The 16226-nt window shown below is 41.7% G+C and overlaps 1 protein-coding gene across 1 annotated transcript in view; it reads right to left on the bottom strand.

The window, feature by feature from the left end:
* obscna (obscurin, cytoskeletal calmodulin and titin-interacting RhoGEF a) overlaps positions 1 to 16226 on the bottom strand; it is a 53733-nt gene that overhangs the window by 6564 nt on the left and 30943 nt on the right. The window contains exons 36-64 of the mRNA XM_061779184.1: positions 14605 to 14871; positions 14195 to 14461; positions 13831 to 14097; positions 12079 to 12345; positions 11566 to 11832; positions 9357 to 11465; positions 9214 to 9286; positions 9051 to 9145; positions 8862 to 8974; positions 7122 to 7322; positions 6935 to 7017; positions 6644 to 6817; positions 6339 to 6498; positions 6155 to 6256; positions 5893 to 6057; positions 5637 to 5795; positions 5374 to 5551; positions 5153 to 5266; positions 4907 to 5074; positions 4695 to 4797; positions 3917 to 4046; positions 3744 to 3849; positions 2141 to 2246; positions 1733 to 1869; positions 1535 to 1647; positions 638 to 806; positions 455 to 542; positions 173 to 373; positions 12 to 72 (exon numbers count right to left, since the gene is read on the bottom strand). Coding sequence (XP_061635168.1) covers positions 12 to 72; positions 173 to 373; positions 455 to 542; positions 638 to 806; positions 1535 to 1647; positions 1733 to 1869; positions 2141 to 2246; positions 3744 to 3849; positions 3917 to 4046; positions 4695 to 4797; positions 4907 to 5074; positions 5153 to 5266; positions 5374 to 5551; positions 5637 to 5795; positions 5893 to 6057; positions 6155 to 6256; positions 6339 to 6498; positions 6644 to 6817; positions 6935 to 7017; positions 7122 to 7322; positions 8862 to 8974; positions 9051 to 9145; positions 9214 to 9286; positions 9357 to 11465; positions 11566 to 11832; positions 12079 to 12345; positions 13831 to 14097; positions 14195 to 14461; positions 14605 to 14871 — 6443 coding nt within the window. The remainder of the gene's footprint in view (positions 1 to 11; positions 73 to 172; positions 374 to 454; positions 543 to 637; positions 807 to 1534; positions 1648 to 1732; positions 1870 to 2140; positions 2247 to 3743; positions 3850 to 3916; positions 4047 to 4694; positions 4798 to 4906; positions 5075 to 5152; positions 5267 to 5373; positions 5552 to 5636; positions 5796 to 5892; positions 6058 to 6154; positions 6257 to 6338; positions 6499 to 6643; positions 6818 to 6934; positions 7018 to 7121; positions 7323 to 8861; positions 8975 to 9050; positions 9146 to 9213; positions 9287 to 9356; positions 11466 to 11565; positions 11833 to 12078; positions 12346 to 13830; positions 14098 to 14194; positions 14462 to 14604; positions 14872 to 16226) is intronic.

Below are 16226 nucleotides of genomic sequence, written 5' to 3'. Positions count from 1 at the left end.
GTGCGTCTTACCTCTTTCTCTGAGACTAATCCTCTGAGTAACAAATGGTCTACAAGGCCGTGAAAACTGCAGCTATTGATTGTTTATGTTAAAGAAGCTCTTCCGCTGTGACACAAGTCATAAGTGTATTGGAAACATTTTTTAAAAACCATTTTTTTTTCAGAATGGATACATTTCTGTAATGAGCACCAGTGTGCGCCGGGTGCAAAAGAAGTCCAGCAGACAAGCCACCCTGGGATGAGCCAGACGGGAGAGCAAGTCCCTCTCCTGGAAGGCCCGAGTGCGGGTGCTGCTTCGCAGGGGTAAGAATTTGGCAGCAAAGACTTCGCCTGTCCCTCTGTGGATAACACACTTCACTACACCAAATGTTCCCCTAAGGATGAAAACACTCAGGTGAACCTTAACAAGGGGCAAAGTGATGGTATGACAATATGGATATGAAGCAGGGGCTCACCTTCCAATTTCTTCACCGACATCGTAGACGGCAAATAGCTTTCTTCTCTTCCCCAACTCCACCTCTCTTTCATGAGATCCCAGCGGACCTAAAAAGAATGAAGGGTGAAACAGGTGAACTCTTAAATGACTGATAATATTTGCTAGTGTCCACAGCAACAAGCAAGATGTTCTGTTGCCTCACTTTCTTCAACTGTGAGCAGAGCCTGACACGACACATGGCCAGAGTGATTGTAGGAGAAGCAGGTGTAAATGCCGCTGTCTTCACATTCTGGACACACGATGGTCACTGAGCAGCGGGCGGCATGCTGAACTATCTCCACATTCTCACTGGTTGTAAGTTCTTCTCCATCCTTCAGGAACAGTGCATAGGTCAAATTTGTCAGAAACTGTCATTGTAAGGAAGTGATTTCAGGAGCCCAGATTTAAGCGAGTCATGGTAAGGTTTAGAAACTGGAATGGTCAACGGTTGTCGGGTGTGTGGGCAGGTATATGTAAATATGTGGCCTTATAAAAGTGAGAGGATGTAGCCCTCCTTTGAAATCTACATAGTAGACACAGTAAACAAAAAAACAATTGATGACATCCAACATATTGTGTCTCTCTCAATCGATCAGTGGACTAAAGTGCAACTGGCCTAGGGGTTAGCAAATTATGGCATATAATCAGGCCTGCCCTGCATTAAGATTAAGATTAAAAGGGTGCAGAAATGTCAAATTTGTACACTTTTTTGTTGTTGCTAATGTTATATGCTACCATAATTGTTCGCATATTTTGGGGATTTTCCTACTGTATATTCACCAAAACAATTAATTCAAAATAAAAACAGTTGACCCATGATTTGTTTGGTGTATCAGAGAATAAACATATTGAGGGTTAATTAAAGTTTAATTATGAATTAAATAAAGAATACAAATGATAATAGCTTAATAGCTTGATAAACGGTGAAAGCCTATTAGTAAAATAAACAATTTTACATACTGTATCACCTCATATCTCATCTTTGAATGCCAATGTACCGGTAATTAAAAATGACAAAGAACTGAACTGCTTATTGAATCTCTTAAATCACACATCCTACCTTGTACCACTGTATCTGTGGCATAGGCCTTCCTGTGATGATGGCGGTAAATGTTACTGGCTGTCCTGGTTCAACGCACACGTCTTCTGGGGGTACTTGGATGAAAGGAGGAACTGAACAGGACAGCAAAGAAGGTGACAACATGACTACTTGAAAATAGGGAGTCTTAATTTTTTTAGGAGAGAAGAAAAGGAGTACCGTCTGTAATTTCTTGCATTTGCTCTGAGATGTAGAGTTCTTCTTCCTCCTGCTCCTCCAAGTAACACGGAGGCTGCTGCTGTGCTGGCTGAGCCATGGATGCTGAGTGAGGGACTTCTGCAATACTACCCTCAGCTCTGGAGACACAAAAGCGATCAGGGGTTAGTGTTGTAAGTTCACAAGTGAATATCTGGCAGATTGTTCATAGTGTATGTTCTGGCCATTTAATGGGTGAGAAACCACGATTGCTCACTTAGGTGGGTGTTCAACATGGACACTGCTCACCTCATTTTAAGCAGCTAAATTTCTCTTAGCCTCTCCCAGTCAAGAAAGTATTACAATTTTGTTTAAAAAAAAAAAAAATCAAAGGTTAAAGGAAAAAAAATATCTTTGAAATGTTATACTCACTGTTCATGAATGGGTGGAAAAAACGTCTTTGCAATAGAGGAGGGAGTGAAATCCATTTGCAGCCATTTCTTCACAAAGGCAGAGGACCAACCTTCCGAGTCTGCATCTAGAAAAATGGAAAATACCATTTGAATGTATTGATTGCACAGTAGATATGAGTAAAACGTACATTATCCGAGAAAGAGAGAACAGATATAATGAGTCTCTTACCTGCTGGCTTCAGGCTTTAGTGAAACTATAGTACGGTACCCACCACATGAAGAAGATATGGGCATGTGCCCACTCCTGTATGAGAACATCTGCCCAGCACATGGCCATCTTGTATTTGTGGTGGTGAAGAGTTAGCTGGGCATGCGTTGACGATCGGGGAAAAAGGGGAACACTGAGCGGTTATATGTGATCATGACAATGATGACTTACATGGAGCGGCCCGCATTAGAAACCTCCTGCTTTTGGACTAGCAGAGGGAAGATGGAAAACATGAAGGTTATAGAAAATGAAAGGGTCAAATACTAACGCTAGTTTTGCATTGAAATAACGTACTTAATGCACTTAATCGTTTTAAAACTCACCAACCACAACATTAGGTGCAGCTGCACAGTGTAAAAAAAGAGATCCAGTACATGGTGTATCGAACATAATGCCTAAACAAAGATAATAATGTTCAGTTAACACAAGCAACACTCTCAGAGAGGAATTAATTAACATTTTAACACGATTGCAGGTGTACACCCGAGAACTATTTTTCATATTTTGCCTCTCTTGCATTTCTGTTGTTGTAAATTATATACGAAATGCCCGTTTGTAATCTATTTAAATGCAGCACTTCCATTGGATATACTGAATGTATGTATTGTTGTGGCCAGTGAGAAGGATAATAATTAATGGATCGGTAGTTCAGATGACTCCATCTAGTGGAGAAAAAGTTTAAATCTGCATCCTTTGTGGAGACATCATTCGATAAATCCCATAAAACAAATGTATTGCTTTTATTTTGTAGCTACTAGTTCCCACTAGTTTAAGGAAATGGAGGATATTTAGACAAGTACAGTTTGATTTTTTTTTGTTTTTTTTGTTTTTGGTTAACATTTACAGTATATTCAACAACTGTTAAGCGTGGACTACAACTAGATATTTATGTGATGCCAGTGTGCCCTCAGTGTACTGTAATTTCTCCTCCCATGTAGCCTTGACAATAATTCACAGAAAATGAAACCATTAGCAGTAGAAAACACGAATATAGGTGAGCACTTTTATCTCATCCACGTTTGGTTCTTGTAGGCATTCTTCTACAGCCTGGTAAACCAGCAACTGCTATGCGAGGTTAAACAACTTGAGGTGTAAGGATGTAGAATGGATAAAAGGAAAAGTAAGTAATGTCTCAAAATGCAATAAACATGACACAATGGATGAAGTGCCCCAGTGGACTGTCAAGTGGCATTATAAGATGGGAACAGACATGGACTGTTGTGAACGATGGCATGTGCTGACTTCCTTCTTTCATACATGATGAAGAAACTAAAATGTGTCCCTATCAAAAGACCCCCAGTGGCCGCTATGTTCTGCATAGCATAATTACCTTGCATAGCTTGACCTGTCCTACCTTTAGGAGGTAAGTCATGCGCCTGGGCACTCTCGGGGTCATTTGGGGCCACGTAGGAGGGGCACAGTCCGGCCTTGCACTTGACACAACCAAACTCATTTGAAAGCTGAAGTAAAACAAAATATTTCACATTCTGTGTCTTTAGGGGCGTTGTACAAACAAGAGCATCGTACCTCACACTCATACAGTCCAATGTCTGCATCTGTTGCACTGATGACTGTAAGAGACAATATTCCACTTCGATGGTCGTTCACGACTGAATATTTTCGCTTGTCAGTCAACTCTTTGCCATCCTTCATCCACCTGCAGAAGCAAAGGAGGAGTTTAGTTCATTAATTAAGCTCCAATACAAAAGATCTGTCAGAATTCTGCTTTCACAAACAGACATTTTGAATATTAAAAGAATAATAATGATCACATTACATGATCATAACGAACACATAAAAAAAAAGTGTATTTTGGTTGTAGTTTGTCGCCGTATAAAAGAGACTTTTCATGATTTTTTTTTTTTTTTCATCTCCTCTTCCTTCATCTCATCAGGTTTTCTCTTCAGTGCTCATGGAAGTTTTAGTGTCGTAGTTTCACATTGAAATTGGTTTGTGATGCAGATTCCGTTTGGAAAAAAACCAACCTCAAATTAAATATTTACATATAAAATTCAACCAGCCAAAGTGGCTAATGGCAGTGGTGGGAAATACACTCGCATTTTCCGGGTTGGTGGGTGTTGGTGGTTAGAACAATTGTTTAGGCATCCATTTAAGATTAAATTACCAAATAAGTGTGGAAAACTTTCATTGTTCAAAAATGGGAAACCACAACATGTTGGTCCACATTATCGTTATAGCCTTGTAACAGAAAAGTAATTATTTACTCATGCTCCTTTACTGTATTAAATTATTAATTAATGTCATCACCAGTGAGTGGTCAGTATTGGAAATATTGCACACTGACCTTATTCTGGGCAAAGGGGTTGTGAGAGTGGAGCAAGTAAACTGAATGTCCTCACTCTCGATCAGACAAGTGCTTTCCAGCCGACTAACAAACCTGGGTGGAGCTAAGAGGGAGGCATTTTTAATAGTAAATAAAATGTTTATATGTTGAAATTATGAAATTCACTCAGAATGACAGTCTGATATTTAAATGTGATCTCTCAGGAGACTCACCCTGCACTACAACAGTAGTCAGAGTGCCAGCGCTGCCCATGCTGCTGGTAGCGTAACACACATATTGTCCAGAGTCTTCTGCAGTCAAGCTGTCCAAGATCAGACTGCACGTGCCTGACCTGTCTGCTGTGATGATGTGCCGAGGGTCATCCTCCAACACAAGGCCATCTGAGAAGAAGAAATCCGATTTGTGTAAAACCAATGCAGTGTGAGTCACTTTTTAAAAATTGTATTTTAAATTCTGACCTTTGAACCAAGTGATTACTGGCTTAGGCAACCCTGTAACCTTGCAGCTCATTTTGATGGTATGTCCAATCTTCGTTGTGCAGTGCGACAGCCGTGATTGAAACACAGGGGGGTCTAATTGATTGACAGACACAAACATAGCAGGGAAAAACAACATTGATGTAGAAAAATACAGCAAATAGCAATTTGCATTAGAACTGCTGTATTCATGAAAGGCCTACTGTTAGTGGGCAGGATGGATCGTTGCTGCAGCTCCTTCATGTCCTTCAGCCAGGAAAGTTTTACCAGTGGTGAGCGGCCCTGTAGTATATATCTCCGCACCGAGCCCCTGTGCTCATGCCACAGCTCCCAAGTCTTCTCATCACCTCCCAGTGTTTCCTTTAGCTCTACATCATTCAGCTAGGGTTGGCAGAGTCAAAAAGTCAACACAGATTTGTATGTCAACACGTGACCACCGATAGCACCACAATAGAAACTTCATTACCTTCATTTTATTCTTGAAGGTGTAAGTATCACAGTTCTTACTGGCATCTCTTTTCAGTTTGCATAGGACAATGCATTCTTTGAATAGAAAGACTTGTCTCTGGTGCCCTCGAGCCGTCTTTTTTGTTTCTGGAGTTTCATCCCACACTGTGAAGGTTCCCTTGGAGAAAAATGGAAAACCAGCATGTTTTTAACTCGTGACATTTACTTACTTTTTAGAGATAAAATTTTGGGATGGTGCTGAAACTCGCACTGACCTGCCGCACAGGCTCACCCAGGGAGGTCAAAGGGGCGGGGTAGTTCTCAATGAGGGAGACCTGGTGCAGGTTGTCAGACCTCCAAGGTAAACACGACACAAGGGAGAAGGCATCCTCCAACAGATAGCAGCTCTGGCCGCTTTTGGCCTTGTTCTTAATTAATTCCTGCAGATAAAACATTCATTCAGGACCCAGGTGACACACTGCGGCCAATTAATAGCAATATTTGGAAGAAAGAGGTAGTAAAATATTCAGCATTGACCTTCAGCAAAGCTTGATATGTCTGAATCCTTTCAACTGGTCTTTGGAGGAAGGTCGGGGTATCTATAACAGGAGCCTCAGGTCTACCAGATCCTGGTAACTCCTGTAATATGGCAAGGGGTGTTCTTGAAAATGACAATGTTGTTCATCATACTCAGTTACAGAATCATGTTGAAGGGGCGCACTTTGAGATATTGTTGGGTAGTTTTATCAGCAATGCAAGCCTCTGCTTGCGGTTGTCCCAGCATGAAGTGAACATACTTTTCAAGGTCCTCAAAGTGATGGATCAGATGCATGGCAACATCATCATCTGTAGTACACTCCCTTAACCCAGGGAGAATAGACCTAAAACCGCAGCACATAATGTCAACATAAGGCTTAAGCTAACTGTGGAAAATTATAGTCTGCTGTTTGTATTATACTCTTTTTGTCTAATATTTCAGGTGAGTGTTCTGTATATACATATGGACACTGTGTATTGCGTATTTACTTCTCGTGAAGAAGGACAATGTCCTTTATATTTCTGAAAATAATATTTTTCTGGTTGAGGATGTTGATAGGCACATGGCGACTTGAGTCCAAGTAATTTAATGGATGAGAAATAAACATCCCCATCTCCTTCACAAACTCCTCTTCACCATCAATCAGCCCTTGAATCAGTTGGCTAAAGAAAATAAGTTGCAAGGAAAATTTATTTTGAGTCATCAGAGTGACAGAAAAGTAGGTAATAATGAAACAATTATATAATGGAAAATTATAACAGTGCTTTGTTATAACAGACCTTAAAGCCCTCCTATACTCTTCTCCTGTGGAACCAATTCCATCAAGATCCTTTTGAGGTGCCCGCAATTGTGTGAAGGCCTCCTGTTAAAAAAATAAATAAAAATTAAATAAAGAAGAAAAGTGCTGCATTTATTTCCAACACACTTCCTTAACTGATTATTTCACAGTTAAAATGAACATCCCACCTTTCTCTTCTTTTCCAGGTAGGCTGGGCACACCCATCCCTGTCGAGCAGGGTTGGCTTTGGTGGGTTTGGTTCTCACAAGCCATTTATCTGGATGGACAGAGTCTAGAACCTCTACATACTGACCCTCCTTCAGTAGAAAACTGTCTTTGCTTCCACTGTTGGGGTTGCAGTCTGCTCGAGCCACATACATTTCAAATATCTAAGGGAATTAAAAGGCAACTATATGTTAAAGAGGTTAACAGTATAATGTGCACATGTTAAAATTCCACGGGAGAAAGGCATTGTGGGCCAGAGAGCAGGCAGAGGGTGTTGGGGGCGACTAGACCGGAAACCAGCACAGATGTGCCAGCACCCCCAAACCAACCGTAGCCCAGTGACCAGAACAGGGCCAGAAGGCGGGCCCGACCGAGGCGGGAGGCGCTGACACCCACCATGAGCCCCTAGTTAGCCGGGGACCCCACGCAGCCCAAGGGGCGAGAAGGGCGACAACCACGGCGGAGCGCCCCGGGGAGCAGGAAGAGGAGCGCACAGGCCCGGGACACAGTAGCACGGCCCCCAAACCCCCACCCGGAGACCAGGATGAGATCCCCAATTGCAAGTATTGGTTGAGCATGTTTATTTGGAAGATCTATACATTTTAAATCACCAAGCAGACAAAGATTAGGAGAAATCGGAAACCTCCAGTTCAAAACTGAGGAACGTTTCTGTGTAACTAGTGACCAGAAGTGCTGTGTGGGTGTACAATGCCAAAGATCATGCAAATAAGTGTCTGGAGCATTTTTAGTACGAGTGCATATGTTTGATTTTGAATAGCCCATTTTATGCATGCTATATTGCGTAACGTGTGATCTATGGAGTACTTTGTACTGGAGTAGCTGTAAATTACTGTTTTTTGTCATTGATAATGTGTTTCTACAGATTTGTGCCCAGTAATCAATGTCAGTAGACACTGAGAGGTCTTTTTCCCATTTTACAACTGGTAAGTGTATTAAATTAGTACTTGAGATTAATTTGTATACTTTTGAAAGGAGTTTTTTGTTTTGTGTAAGTAGTTCTACTATTTTTTGAACAAAAACAGGTAGTTCTAAAGTATTTAAAAAAATCAGGCCTTATGTACATCCATCCATTTTCTGAGCCGCTTCTCCTCACTAGGGTCGCGGGCGTGCTGGAGCCAATCCCAGCTATCATCGGGCAGGAGGCGGGGCACACCCTGAACTGGTTGCCAGCCAATCGCAGGGCACATACAAACAAACAACCATTCGCACTCACATTCACACCTACGGGCAATTAAGAGTCCCCAATTAATGCATGTTTTTGGGATGTGGGAGGAAACCGGAGTGCCCGGAGAAAACCCACGCAGGCACGGGGAGAACATGCAAACTCCACACAGGCGGGATTGAACCCCGCTCCTCAGAACTGTGAGGCAGATGCTCTAACCAGTCACCCACCGTGCCGCCCAGGCCTTATGTATTGTTTCCGAATTATTGCATTTTTCCCCTCAAGGAAGAGCCATAGCATCACTGGAATATTATAGCATTTAATAAGCAACTAATTGAGCGCTCTGATTAGCACTATGCCACTTACAACCCCAAGGTGGTATTTTGCTTGGTATCTGGGGACTGCTATGATGGCCTAACTTCAATTTTCAATGTGTATTTTTGGGGTGTTTTGTTCAGCAACAAGACTTTCGCTCTCAATTTCAGTGGAAATTGCAGTTTCTCCAGTCAAAAGCACGAACCTCGCGTTGATCTTCTTCCCCTTCAGATTCTGATCCAGAGACAGTGCTAGCTAAAGGTGTGTGGGCCCTATGGTGTTTAGGAGAGGGTGTCCTCATTTGGCCTTCTTGAGTGCCTATGAATAAGAAGCACACAATAGCATTAATATACCTGATAGAAACCTGGAAAGAAGAAATTATATCACTGCTGACCTTTGACTTTTAATAAGTTCTTAAGAAGGCAGGGATCAGGGAAGTGTTGATCCAAGTCTTTTGGAGGCATTTGGTCTGTTGCTTCAGGAACCCCCCTTTGATAATATTCATGAAACAAATAAGTTGTAATAATGAGAATAAAATGAAACTTCTGCTCCATTACCTTGGTGGAGGTGTCTTAATTTTTACAGGTTCCATCACATCTGGTGCAGTGTCATAATCAGATGGACTTGACACTGTTAAGGCAAGAGGTTGCAATAAAGAAAACTGAAAATATGTTGAGAATAAACTGCATGTGCTGCTCACCGGAGCTGGTGGCGATGAGAGACGATGCCCTTCTCTCTTGTAGGCTCATCTGAATGTGCTGCTCTGTCAGGTTGTAGGCCTCCCACAAAGAAACATCCACATTCTCCACATAGTTATCAGCATCAGTCTCTGAAGTTGCGACCTGATATTGAATCAGTGTTTTTTCCTCAGGGCTCAGTGGAGCCAACTGCAGTGGAGTAATTGCGGCAAGCGGTGGGTGCACAGGCCTGCAGACTATCTGAGCAGGATGTTGGGGCGAAACCACTGTTACATTTCCATTGTAGGACGTAACGCCAAATTTACTGACCACCTCACATGTGTAGATGCCACTGTCACTCAGGGTCAATTCAGTGATTACAAGAGAGCATAGGCCACCCTCTGTTGCCTCAATACAATGTTGTTGATCACTCCTGATAGGTTGACCATCTTTAAGCCAGCGCACGCTCTCATAGTGTCCTTCTACAGCACACACTAAACTGATGGTACCATCAATATCTGCACGCTGGTTCTTAAAGACCTCTTTCAAGACTGGCCGCATATCTTTGTCAGTTTCATAGCCTTTGAAGGGAGTCTGCATCTTGACAGTAGCCTCTTGCATTTGTGATTCATCTTCAGCACTGATGTGAATATCTGGTGAAGCATCCTGAACTGTCTTCTGGAGAACCAGAATGCTAGGCGGGCTGTAGGGTTGGCTTGACGCTTCATCAAGAAAGCCATCAGGTTGAATTATACTATGGTTGGCTGGGATCTCGGTCAAAGCTTCTGAGAAAGTTTCATCTTCAGAGATGTAGAGGAGAGGTATGTCTTCTGTCATTTGTACTTCTTGCTGTTCATCATTCCTTCCCATTGAGCCAGCAGCTATATTTTTGTCCACTTCCGGTTCTTTTCTCATGGGTTTTACTGGATGTTTGATAACCTGTTTGGGCACAACCAGATCAGTGTCTGCTGGTATTGACTGGTTTTGCTCAAGCCTTGGTTCCTCTTCTTTCAAAGACCTTGCTGTCTGTTTTAGTAGCGGATCTCTGGATGATGTCACCATTTGTTCGTCTTGATCTGTCTCAGTGTCTCTTGACAGTTGTTTTTCCATTCCTGTCTTTGTTTTGCATTTTGATCTCACAGGTGGCTTTGGAGGAATTATTTTAATCTTTATACCTTGAGGCAGTTCTTTTCTTTTTACAGAATGGCTCTCCAGTTGATTTACAGATGGCACTTGTATCAGTTGCTCCTCTACGCTCTCTGTGGTCACGAGTTGTTTCACGTCGTTTCTCTGTTTATTCCCTTCCTTATAATCATTGACTGTAGAGTTTGATGGCTGTGCGATGAGCTCCTCGGTTTCTTTTCTAACACATTCAGTGGGCTCTCTTCCTCCTGCTGCTTTTCCTTTTGACCTCACACGTGGTTTTACATCCTCTTCTGGCTTCCCTACTTCACCATCCTTATTAGTTGACTTTGCTTCTTGTTCCAATGTTATTTTGCTCCCATTGGACATTACTAATGGTTTTATTACATTTTTCTCCTCCTCTACTCTTTTCCACAGTGTTGTCTCTGGATGGTCGTCTATTCTTTTAACTTCTCTGTCATTTTCACTAAGTTTCACATTTTGCTTTGGATCAGTTTCCAGAGATTTAAATAGCTGGTTCTGTTCAGCAAGACTCTTGTCTCCAAGAATCGTGCCTGGGTGACTCAGCTCTGCCTCAGTTTGTTGCTTTGCTGGTTGTGTCTTCTCCATGTCAAATTTTTCAATCACATGCTCCTTCTCAACTGAGATTGTTGGTCTTTTGTAAATCTCTAACTCTTTGTTCGTATTATCCTTGAACAGCTTTAAATCATGAGCATTGTCAAAGCCTGTCTCTATAGGTTTTTCAGTCTTGATCTCTTTTTGGTCTTTAGTTTCTCTTTGCAAAGACTGGACGGGCTGTTTTATGTTATACATGGCCTTTACATCTTGTTCTAAAGCTGTTATTGATGCTTTTCGCATTGTCCTCTTCTTAGGCTCTAGAGGAACTGGATGAGGATCAGGGAGATTCACGTTGTCAGGTTTGGAAACGGTAGTCTGTGTTTCCGGTAGTATCATGGGAGGATCTTCCTTTGGTAAAGTAGTCTTAGGTGCTAGAGTGGGGAGTTTAAAGGGGAGGCGAAAGATTTCAGGGTAAAAAGAATACTATATCTTGTTGCTGTACATTTAGGTATATACAGTAGATGTACCAACCTTTTAGCGACACCATGACAGTAGTCTCTGCACTTCCTGCTCGACATGAGTAATTTCCACAGTCTTCTGGATTTAGTTCCTTAATGTGAAGTTGCACCAAACTGCCATCCTGCTTCATTTCGTACTTCCTATTTGCTCTCAGTGGTATTCTGTCTTTTTTCCATTGTACTGACACTCCGAGTGTGGACAGTTCACAGCACAAGATGACTGTACCTCCTTCCTCACTTTCTGTGTTTTGTAATTCTTTCTTGAAAAAGCAAGGCAGTTCTAGAATGCATTAGGAAAAGAAGTGAAGTCATTACTTGTCTTTTTAAATAACACACTCACCTGCACAATCAATTGAGAGCCAATACAGTACAATGTTTGCATCACAAACAACATTAATATCTGTAAGGGCACATGGCATGTTTGTCTACCTAATGTAGAAGCTGTGTGTAGATTCATATAATAAAATAAAAATAAAAAAACAGCTATAATACAAACTATGCCTGGAATTCAGTAGGTTGATGACACCTTTTATAGACACAGTTGCAGTGGTCTCTGTACTTCCTGCTTGGCATGTGTAGCTGCCACTGTCCTCAGGATGGAGCTCCTTTATGTGAAGCTGGAGGAAGCAGCCATCCTGTGTTATTTCATATTTCCTGCTAGCTTTTAAAGGCAGTGCGTTCTTCTTCCACTGCACTGACACTGTAGGTTTTGACAGCTCGCAAGACAGGACAGCTGTAGCTCCTTCCACTGCGTCTATACTTTGTAGCTTTTTCTTGAACAGCAGAAGGAGGTCTGTAAAAAGTTTTGAAATAATTTATTGTATCATCGTAAATGGTTAAGGCTTCAAGACGGCAGTGGCGGGACGTGCATTTGGTACTTGGGCCTTCAGTTGGGACTTACTCGGCTTAATCTGTCTCTTAATACCACCACTGTTATGTTGCAGTTATAGAAACCATCCATCCATTCTCAACACTGCTTATCCTGTTCAGGGTCGCGGGGCGAAAGGTGGACTACACCCTGAACTGGTCGCCAGTCAGTCGCAGGGCACATACAATACAACACACAATATAACAGCACAAAGCTGTGCCACATACATCATCTGGAGTAGTTGTTGAGTTGGATCAATAGTTATCTAAACAGAGATTCTCAAAGTGTGGTACATTCTTTCTAGTGGTAATACAATTAAAATGTACTGTATAACAATTAAAACACAAAATAGTGTACAATCAAACAGAATGAAGCTTGTAGCTATGAAACAGCTTATTTAAACTTTTTTTTTTTCAAAATCCAGTAATTTACTGTAAGTTCTTTTACTTTTCATGCACAATACAATTTTTACTTCAAAGTACGGTACTTTTTTAAAGTACAGTTCATTTGTATTTAACCTAAGTAAAGCAAATGTCCTTTTAATCACTAAAACCTCGGCCTCTGTATTTTTTTTAATGTATGTGTGTTAATGTTGCCATTATGGTGGTACTTGGAGAGCTAAATATTTTTTTAGGTGGTACTTAGTATAAAAGGTTTGAGAACCACCGAAACACAAAAACAAAAAATATTATCATACTCACTGGAGATGCAAATTATTATGTATTAATGTGCGCAGATCACTACAGCCTAATCAAATATTTTACTAATCGAAGTTGGCTGTGACAAGATTTGCTGACCAACCAATCAGAGAACGGTAAAATGGTGACATCATCTAGGGCCAGTGCAGTGACCCTGTGAGGATGAATTTGAAATGTGATTGGTTAAAGAAAGTCTCATAGTTTAAGATACATCAACCAGCACTTCAGATTTTGAAGGCCTTTGGCAGAATAGATTGACATGGCAGCGTATAGAGGCTGAAATCTGATTGGACAAAATCCGATAAATCCACATGTACTGGAACCAGGGCAGCCAAGAGAAACACACCAAACTGGAAAATTGACTGTTAGGAATTAATTAATACTCCATGGAGTAAATATTAGAATTTAGGTTGTAAATTATGCGATTGGTTGGCGACCAGTTCAGGGAATACCCCGCCTCTTGCCCATGGGATAGGCTCCAGCACGCCCACGACCGAAGTCAGGATAAGCAAAACGGAAAATGGATGGATGGATAGATTGTAAATATAGGCGAGTGCTTCTGATAGTATTTAGGCCAGCAGAGAAGCCCTTACTGGCCCTGATTTCTCACCACAGAAAGATGGGCATCTTAACAGCAGTCATTGGCGTACATTTCAGGCAATGACATTTTGGAGTGGTAGCACATAATTTGTATAATATACAGTACACTCACCTTTTACAGAAACAGTTGCTATGGTTTCTGCACTTCCTGCTTGACATGTGTAGCTACCACTGTCCTCAGGCTTGAGCTCCTTGATGTTAAGCTGCTGAAGGCAGCCATCTTGCTTCATCTCATACTTCCTATTGGCCCTCAGAGGCAGCCTGTTCTTCGTCCATTGCACTGGCACTGCAGGTTTAGACAGCTCACAGCACAGAGAAATTGAACCTCCCTCATCTACCTCTATATTTTGTAGGTCTGTCACAAACAACGGAGGGAGCTCTGGGGGAATTTGACAAAAAGAGAGGACAAGCGAAGATGACCAATGGGATTAGGTGACGAAGTTTGATTGAGACACCCCGACTCTATGTACACACACCTTTTACTGACAAAGTTGCCACAGTCTCTGCACTTCCAGCTTGACAAGAGTAACTACCACTGTCCTCAAGTTTGAGCTCCTTAATGTTGATTTGCAGGAAGCAGCCATCTTGTTTTATCTCATACTTCCTGTTGGCCCTCAGAGGCAGCCGGTTCCTCTTCCATTGCACTGCCACTCCAGCTTTAGACAGCTCACAGCACAGGATGGCTGTATCTCCTTCCTCTGCCTCCATACTTTGCAAGTCAGCTTTGAATGAAACCGGGCGCTCTGGAGAAGAATTTGTAGAATAGAGTTATAAACAACTAGGGTAATGCTTCAAAACTGACAGGAAATGGTGGACCGGAAGCAATGTCTTTCACTCAGCATGCAAAGCAGCATTAAAGTGAAATACTTTCTTCAAGTAGACACACCTCTTACAGACACAGTTGCAATGGTTTCTGCACTGCCTGCTTGACATGTGTAGCAACCACTATCATCAGGCTTGAGGTCACTGATGTTGAGCAGCAGGAGGGAGCCTTCTTGTTTCATCTCAAACTTCCTGTTGGCCTTCAGAGGTAACCTGTTCTTCTTCCATTGCACTGGGACTCCAGGTTTGGACAGCTCACAGTGCAGGGAGACTGAACCTCCCTCCTCTGTCTCCACACTTTCCAATTGTTCTTTGAAGAATAACAGGAGCTCTATTGGGAAAACCATTGATCAAACATCATTAGATGTTTGGGATCTATTTAGAACATATATGTCAAACTCAGGCCCGGGGCCAAATTTGGCCCACGATGTAATTATATTTGGCCCGCAAGACCATATCAAATGTGTATTACAGCTGGCCCGCCAGTATATAGCACATGCGCCACTAATATTACAAATCCCAGAATCCTTTGCTAGTGTGTTGGCCCATCAGTCTAGACCGGCGAGCACCCCTTCCCTTTCTGTTACAGTCGTTAGCAACTATGCTACCAGTCTCCTCCACTTCCCCTTCCCAAAAATGGCCAAACAAAAGATGGAAAACACTTAACTTCCAAGACAGGTGGGAGGCAGATTATCTGTTCACTAAATTAAAAGACAGACCTGTTTGTCGTGTGCGGAGCAACATGGCTGTAACAAAGAATATAACATAATTCATAAATCTTCCGTTCCGCTTATCCTCACAAGGGTCGCGGGCTGATGGAGCCTATCCCAGCAATCTTCGGGCGAGAGGCGGGGTACACGCTGAACTGGTCGCCAGGGCACATATAAACAAACAACCATTCACGCACACATTCACACCTACGGGCAATTTAGAGTTGTCAATTAACCTAGCATGCATGTTTTTGGGATGTGGGAGTAAACCGGAGTACCCGGAGAAAACCTACGCAGGCACGGGGAGAACATGCAAACTTCACACAGGCAGTGCCAGGATTTGAACTCCGGTCCTCAGAACTGTGAGGCAGCTGTGCTAACCAGTCGCTCACCGTGCCGCCTAATTGAATTGTTTTTTTTAATATGCCCTTTATCAACTCCTAGGCAGGGACGTAATAGTTTGGATTTTTATTGAAGGACATTCTTATTTTTTGTGGGTTATTTTGTTGTTGGCCTTTGAAAAAAGATTTACATAAAAAAGAAAGGTAGTTGGAGATAGATAAATAGAAGATGGAGAGACAGAAGAATTCATATTATCTATTTAAATACAAAACAACAATCACATACCACTGATGTCTTTATCGCAAATTGGATTTCTCATGTTTATAATATTAAATTTGTTTATTCCAGATTCAGTATTTAAGCAAAATTAAAATTTTTTGTGATATGATGAACTTTAAACAATGCACATCGAGTTTGGCCTGCGGCGTTGTCCCAATTTTTTAATTTTGGCCCACCGTGAATTTGAGTTGGACATCCTTGATTTAGAACAATAGTTATACTGTAGATTTTAATCTTACAATAGAATAGAATGACTTTTCCACCTAATATACATGCATGCTGTGCATTAAGTATTTTGATGTGCATTTGCCTTCATTATTATGAGTTTTTTAAATTCAACTTCTCAATGTACATT

Source organism: Phyllopteryx taeniolatus, chromosome 7 (assembly GCF_024500385.1).
Source record: "Phyllopteryx taeniolatus isolate TA_2022b chromosome 7, UOR_Ptae_1.2, whole genome shotgun sequence".
Lineage (NCBI taxonomy): Eukaryota > Metazoa > Chordata > Actinopteri > Syngnathiformes > Syngnathidae > Phyllopteryx > Phyllopteryx taeniolatus.
Note: the sequence above shows the minus strand (reverse complement) of the source record. Positions and strands in the feature narration are given on the sequence as shown.